Here is a 7,804-nt window from a genome sequence, read left to right as displayed (position 1 = left end):
AATAACAACTCTAGTAAGAACAGAGTGAAGGATAACTTGGGAACATAATGATCAGAACATAGAGCAGGATGCTAATGGAAAAGAAAACAAGGAACAGATGGAGGAAAATTCAGTTCCAGAAACCAATGTAAACATAGGAGTAGAGGCCGAAAACTGTAAAGCAGGAATTTGTTTGAATAATTCTTTTTCAGTTTTAAATGAAGATAATGATATAGACTGACATGAGGAGCATGATGATTTTGTCAAGTTGTTGATTAAGAGGAAGTAAAGTAAGAATACTGATGTGGGGACTGATGTTAAACCCAGCTTGAATGGCTCTGCTAAAGTCAAATTGGCCAAGGAGTTGAAATCCTTGGGGCCGGTTGATCAAGAAATAAAGAAGAAGAAAAGCGATGGAAGAATGGTGTCCCTAATTGGGGTGAGTTCCCCTACCTTTGTTTAAATGTCTTCACTTTTATTTTGGAACTGCAGAGGGGCTAGGAAGAGGGAAGTTCCTCTGTACTTGAAAGAGGTGGTTAAAGATCATGATGTTTTTTTCATTGGCCTTATGGAGACTAAGATGAGTATTATCAATAGGAAGGATGTTGATGTTCTTATTGGTAAGGAATGGGATTTCTATCATTTTCCTGCGATGGGTCTTTCTGGTGTCATCTTAGTGTTATGGAATATGAAGATTGGGAACTTTTTTATTACTGATACTTCTTCACAGGTGATTGTGGGGGATTTATCTATCCCTAGAATGGGATCTTGGAGGATTGCTACTGTGTATGGTAGTAGATGTTACAAGGAGCGTGAAACTCTTTGGAGTTTATTGAATAAATGTATGGTGAGCTCTAATCCTTCTATCATTGGGGGAGATTTTAATTGTGTGCTTAATAAAGATGAGAAAAGAGGTGGCAAAAGATTCCTTTTTACCAAAGAACCTAGAGATATGAAGGGTTTCATGACTAGTTGTGACTTTCACGATGTGGGGATTATTGGTCCAAGGTATACATGATGTAATAATAAGGAAGGGACATCTAGGATTTGGGAGAGGCTTGACAGATGTCTGTTGAATTCTACTGCTCTGAAATTGCTTCCTTCGGCTGCTACTAGGCATCTTGCTAGGGTGGCTTCGGATCATAGTCCTATTACCTTCAAGGTCAACGAAAAGGAGCGTATAAAGTATAAAATCATTAGATTTGAAGATACTTGGAGGATGTATCCAGCGGCTAGAAGCATTGTTTATCACTCTTGGATGAAGAATGACTTTGGGGAGGAAGGTATGGTTCTACAAAGAAAGATTAACAGAACATTGAAAGCACTTTTCTTTTGGAGTAAAAGCAAATGAAAAGATCTAAATGAACTTAAAGTAAAGCTGAAGATGGAAATTCTGGAACTACAATCTGAAGAAGCTATGGGGAATGATTGGTCAGCTCAAGACCTGATTTTACTTAGAAATTTGTGAACTTAATGTTACCTTGAAAAGGTTATCTACATGGTGGAATCAAAGAGCTAAAGCAAGGTGGCTTGAGGAAGGTGATTATAATTCCAATTTGTTTCATAATTTTGCTACGGATAGAAGGAATGGTAATAGAATAAACCAAATTAAAGATGCTTACAATATGATGCAAATTGAAGAAGAGGAAAGTGAAAAGGATTTTATTCAACATTTTGAATCAAAATGGAAGAATAGAAGCTGTCAACTATCAGGTTTGCCCAAAATTTTGGCTCACCAGAAGATAAATGATGAGGATATCCAAGATCTTAGCTCAGATTTCTCGGTGATGGAGCTTAAGAAGTCAGTTTTCCAGCAAATGAACAATCATTCCCCATGTATGGATGGCCTTACTTCCTCTTTCTATAAGTACTATTGGGATATAGTTTGGAAAGATTTATGGAATGCTATCAATAGTTTTTTTACTAATGGTTGTATGAGGAAAGATTGGAAAGACACTTTAATTGTCTTGATTGCAAAAGTAAAGAATCCATTGCTTCCTTCCAATTACTGTCCTTTTAGCCTGTGTCAGACGAATTACAAGGTTGTAGCTACTATGCTAGTGAATAGATTGAAGATGTGTATGCCCAAGCTGATTACTGAGGAACAAATGACTTTTATTCCTAGGAGATCTATCTCTGAGCACTGTCTCTTGGCACCGAAGATTTTACACAAGTTCAAAGTTTCCAGAAATGGAGCAAGCTTAGCATATCCAGGAAGGGGATGATGGCTTTGAAGCTTGATATGGAGCAAGCTTATGATAGCATGGGATGGCCTACTCTTGATCACGTCCTCAAATGGTATGGTTTCCCTCCTGGATATGCTAATCTTATTATGGAATGCATTATTAATGTGAGGTTCTCTACTATCATAAATGGGAGGAATTCTAAATGGATTATGGCTCATAGTGGCTTTCGTCAAGGGTTTCCTTTATCCCCTTATCTTTATATCTTGTGCTCTCAATTGCTATCCAATTCCATTTATGAAAGGGGCCTTAATATTGGTATTCAAATCTCTCCTAGAGGTCCTAGAATAACTCATCTCTTATATGCTGATGATGTCATTATTTTTTCACAAGTCTCTAAGGAAATTGCTAAGGAGGTGAAGAGTATTGTGGATGACTTTTGTAATTGGACTGGGCAAAGGGTCAATACCCATAAATCTCAAATTATTTTCGGAAATATTGTTAGTAATCATATGAGAAAGAAGGTTACTAAAGTTTTGAGCTTCAAAGTTGTCAAGGAGATGAGCTATCTTGGGATAAAGTTATCTCTTAATCGGTTGAGGGCAACAGATTTTCATGATATCTTAACTAATATGATGGATAGACTCAATACTTGGGGGAAGAAATTTCTTTCTTTGGGTGGTAAGGTTACTCTCATCACTAGCTCTCTTTTGACCATGCCTAACTTCTTAATAACACACTCCATGATCCCTAAGAAGGTGTTGCTTACTATGGAAAAACTTTGTAGAAGTTTTATTTGGGATAAACATGATGGTAGTCATGGTATTCACTACATAGCTTGGGATAATCTGTGCAAACCAAGAAGTATGGGAGGCTTGGGATTACAATCACCAATGCTGAAGGCTGGACCTTTAAGAGCAAATCTGTCTTGGAATTTTCTTCAAAAACTTGGTACAATTTTTCATAGAGCTATGAGAGCTAAGTATGGGAAGAGTATCTTGCATGGTACACAAAATAATGTCACTTCTAAAGCCTGGAAGATCTTATTAGATGGTGGGAAATTTCTTAAGAACATTACTAGATTGAATGTTGGTAATGGCAAAGAGATCAATATGCTGAATGATATATGGATCCTTGACAGATGTATCAACCAGTGGCCGACTTTTGCTGATTGTGCTGCCTTGGAGGGACTGTGTGTTAAGCAGTTAATGTTGGAAAATGGCCAATGGAATATTGATTTGCTTCAGGTGAGTTTTCATCTGGAACTAGTTAAGATGATCAGCAGTATTCAGGCTGATTCCAGCAGAGAAGACTTTCTGGAAATGCAAAAGTTCTGTCCCGGCAGTACAGTTTCTGGATTGGCTTTTGAGCAAGTATTAAGAAGAAAATTCAGTTTAATTGATGAAGACTATTATAATTAGCTTAATAAACTCAAGTTAAGCAAGAAGGTGAAGATGTTTTGGTGGAGACTTGGGAATTCATCTATTCCTACCAACCTATATCTTATGAACCGTAAGCTCCTAGATAATGATTCCTGTGCTAGAGGTTGTGGCATGGTGGAGACCTATGAACATATCATTGTTCAATGCAAATATTTTATTGAAATCATCAATCAGCTTGTTAGTTGGGGTATTTCTATTCCTATTTTTCATTCCTTAGATCATTTCCTCAAGGAACTTAAGAAAAATTCAGCAAATCATTTGGGTATTGTACAAATCTATTGTACTACTGTTTACTTATCTTGGAAGAATAGGAATGAGATTAAACATGGCAAAACTACACTTCCTTCTTATGTGGTTGCTTCTAATGCACTATCACTGTCCATTAGTAAGACTAGTCCGTCTCTTTCTAATTGGAGCACTAACCTCCTTAGGGAGTCTCAAGTTTTTGGTGCCCCCCACCGAAAGAATGGATGAAAATCAATATTGATGCTTCCTTAACTACTTCAGGATTAGCTAGAATTTGTGGTGTGTTCCGGGATTGCAATAGAAGGTTCATTCTTGCATTTGGGAAGAAGATGATGCATTGGGATATAACACAGCTGGAGATGGGAGCAATTCTCTCGGCCAAGGATTATGTTAAAAGCTGGATGAGGGACTATAAAGGGGTGATTATGGAAAGTGATAACAGTAATGTTATCAACTACATTCAAAACTCCTTGAAGCAGAATAAAGGAATCATGAACGTCAAGTTGGAAAGAGATTCTTTATTTGTGAATGATTTCAATAAAGTTGTCTTTGTACATGCTTATAGGAAGTGTAATAAGGTAGCCAACTTGTGTGCTACTATGGCTTTAGAGTTTTTATTTTGATAGCTTTTCTTTTGATGATATCCCTACCTTGATGGCTAGTTTAATCAAGGAAGAGTATCATCCTTTTGATGTTTGTAATTAGTTATTTTCTTTTTTCTCCTTAATGCAATTTGCATTTCTTCAAAAAAAAAAAGGAGGAATTCAAATAGCTTTGTTAAAATCAAAGATGAGAATGGTGTACAGATGGAAGAGCAGACATTTTCTTTTGATTCTTCAATAAAAAATGGAAATAGAGAAGCTATAACTTGGATGGATGGCCAATGCCACTGAATTGGTTGAACGATGCTGACAAATGTTTGTTGAACAAGGATTTTTTCGTGGAGGAGATGGAGCTAGTTTTGAAACAAACTAGTGGAAATATCACTCCTGGATATGATGGTATCATCTATTTTTTTTATCAAAGCTTATTTTGAACATTATTAAAGGTGATTTTTGGAATGATATCAAACATTTTCTTTATCATGGTGAGTTGGATAAAGTTTGGAAAGATACCTTAATTGTTCTCATTCCTAAGGTGAGCAACCTATTGATTCCCTCTAAGTATAGACCTATTAGTCTATGTAATTCTATTTACAAAGTGGCGGCGAAGGTGATTTTGAATGGATTACTATCTGTTAACCCTAAACTTATCTCTGAGGAGTAAGTGGTTTTTATTAAAGGTAGATCTCTTTCGGATCATGTGTTGGTTGCTTAAGAAATATTCCACAAGTTCAGGTATTCTAGATCTTCTAAAGGCCTAGTCTCATTTAAAATTGACATGGAGTAAGCATATGACTCTATGTGCGAAGGTTTTGGAATATTTTGTCTTTCCTACCAAGTTTTCCAATCTCATATTGAAGATCCAAGGTTTTCATTGACTATTACTGGGGACTTTTCAAAATGGATTAAAGCCAAGAATGGATTCCGTCAAGGTTGTCCCTTGTCTCCTCTCCTTTTCATTCTTTGCTCTCAACTACTATCTAATGCTTTTGCTCAAAGCTCAATTTGGATTAGCAATAGTTCAGATGGTCCAAGGATTTCACATTTATTATATGTAGAACATGTTATTAAATTTTATGAAGACAATAATTTGGCGGTGAAGGAGATTAAGGGGATTCTTATTGACTTTTGTGGCTAGACTGGTCAAAGTATTAATATTAACAAATCTGCCATTCTTTTTGGAAAATTTATTAATAAAAGGAAAAAAGAAAGCTATTACACATATTATGGGATTTAAATCAGTATAAGAATTTTATTACCTTGGTGTAAAAATTGCTTTGAGAAGATTAGTAGCTGCTGATTTTCAATTTTTCATTGACAAAGCATTGAGGATGCTTAACATTTGGGGCGGCAAATTCTTTTTCTTGGCTGGAAAATTTGCCTTTGTTAAATCAGTTATGTTTTCTTATCCCACATTTCATAGCACATATCCCCTTATTCGAAAAGGAGTGCTTGAGGAGCTTGATAAGTTGTGGTGGAGCTTCATATGGAATAAGTCGAATGGAAGATTGGGTTTACAATATCTGAGCTGGTTTGATTTGTGCAAGCCTTTGAAATGGGGAGGGCGTGGATTGCATTCTAGTGCATCTATAGTTGTTGCATTAAGAGCAAGATTGGCTTGGAGATTTGTAAAAGATAAGGAATCGCTACCTCACAAATTCCTTGTTCCAAAGTTTAGAACTTCGGCTGCGCTAGAAATTCAAAGAAAGCTTGCTCATCTTCATGGAAATTAATAATTGATGGTGGGAGGTTGCTTAATCCTATTGTTAGGTGGATCATTACAAATGGTGCTTCTATTGATGTTTATAAAGATAATTAGATTATGGACAAATGCATTAACAAATGGCCAACGTATGTGGTGCCTCAAGGTGATGAAGTAATTTTGGTGGACAGACTTATTGAAAATGGAAGATCTAATGAGGATGATCTACTAAAATTATTTGGTAAGGATCTTGTGGAATTGATTTTACAAATAAAGATCAAATTATATCTTGATGAAGACAAGTTGGAGCTTATTTATCAGAAGTCGGGTAAAACTATTTTTGGTTTGGCATTTGAAGCATCATTACAAGATCGGTATGAACACAAGTTTTGGAAATAAATCAAAAAGGCTAAATTAATCTCTCAGGTAGAGGTATTCTGGTGGAGGTTGTTCAAAATTGCAACTCCTACTTGCCATTTTTTATCCCACAGGAGATTGCAAGATAATGAAACCTATCCTAGGTGCTGGGATGGGATAGAATATGTTGAACATGTTTCCATCAAATGTGTCAAGTTGAAAGAAGCATTCCAACATTTAAACAATTGGGGATTTGGAATCCCACTATTTGTTAATTTTGAAGATTGTTGTAAGTGGTTAGAATCCTTTGCTTTGCATATTTATATGCTTGTTAATCTTTATTGCAATGTTATGTTCCTCTCATGGAAAGCTACAAATTAATTCATTCATGAAGGAGTGGAAGAGAGTACGATTGTGATTGCTACTAATGCTTTTAGCTACTGCTTGTTTTCTAAAATGTCTTGTAATTTCAGCTCAAGCAACTGGGATGCTAACCAGTTGATTAGACTGTCTAATTTTTGGAATCCTCCTCCATCTGATTGGTTAAGGTTAATGTTGATGCCTCACTTAGTTCTTCATATAGAGCTAGAATTGGAGGAGTTTTTTGAGATTACAAAGGAAAATTTTTGTTGGCATTTAGAAAGTCATGTGTTCATTGGGACATTTCCCGTTTGGAGCTCTTAGCTATCCAATCTTTAAATGGTGTTATTAAAGATTGGATTTTTAAATACAAAGGAATGATTATTGAAGGCAATAATTCTAACATTATTAGATTTCTTCAACGTGCTATGAATAATGGTATCTAAGAGGTAGAGGACCTAGATTTTATCAAGGATTTTAATTATGTCATATTTAATTATATAGATAGGAGTAGTAATAAGTTAGCTAACCTGTGTGCTAACTTTGCTCTATTTAGTAACTTTATTTGGGAAGACTTTAGTTTGAAAAAGGTTCCTCCTTCTTTCATTAACTTGTTAAAGGAGGAATCTAATTTGTAGTTTGTTTTTTTTCTTAGTTATTAATGCAATTATTTGCTATTTAAAAAAAAAAAATTCACTACTCATTATTTCTGAAAGTTCATCATAAAGATTTTTATTTATTAATCCAAAAATGATATCATCATCATATATCTAAACAATGAGTATGTCATCTCCTAATTTCTTTATAAAGAGAGTGGTGTCCACACTTCCTTCTAAAAAGGATCTATCTAATAACAAAGTGCTTAACCTCTCATACCAAGTCCTAGGTGCCTATTTCAATCCATACAATGACTTTCAATTTAAAAACAAGATT

At 35.3% G+C, this 7,804-nt stretch overlaps 1 protein-coding gene across 1 annotated transcript; it reads left to right on the top strand.

Annotated features, from left to right (window-relative positions):
• Positions 1-442: 442 nt before the first annotated feature.
• On the top strand, positions 443-2,204 carry LOC110098935. The gene is made up of 4 exons (XM_020825892.1): positions 443-987; positions 1,096-1,262; positions 1,335-1,410; positions 1,469-2,204. The coding sequence occupies exons 1-4, from the start codon at positions 443-445 to the stop codon at positions 2,202-2,204; spliced, it is 1,524 nt and encodes a 507-aa protein (XP_020681551.1).
• The last annotated feature ends 5,600 nt before the right edge of the window (positions 2,205-7,804 follow it).

Source organism: Dendrobium catenatum, unplaced genomic scaffold, assembly GCF_001605985.2.
Source record: "Dendrobium catenatum unplaced genomic scaffold, ASM160598v2 fragScaff_scaffold_947, whole genome shotgun sequence".
In the NCBI taxonomy this organism is placed as follows: domain Eukaryota; kingdom Viridiplantae; phylum Streptophyta; class Magnoliopsida; order Asparagales; family Orchidaceae; genus Dendrobium; species Dendrobium catenatum.
Note: the sequence above shows the minus strand (reverse complement) of the source record. Positions and strands in the feature narration are given on the sequence as shown.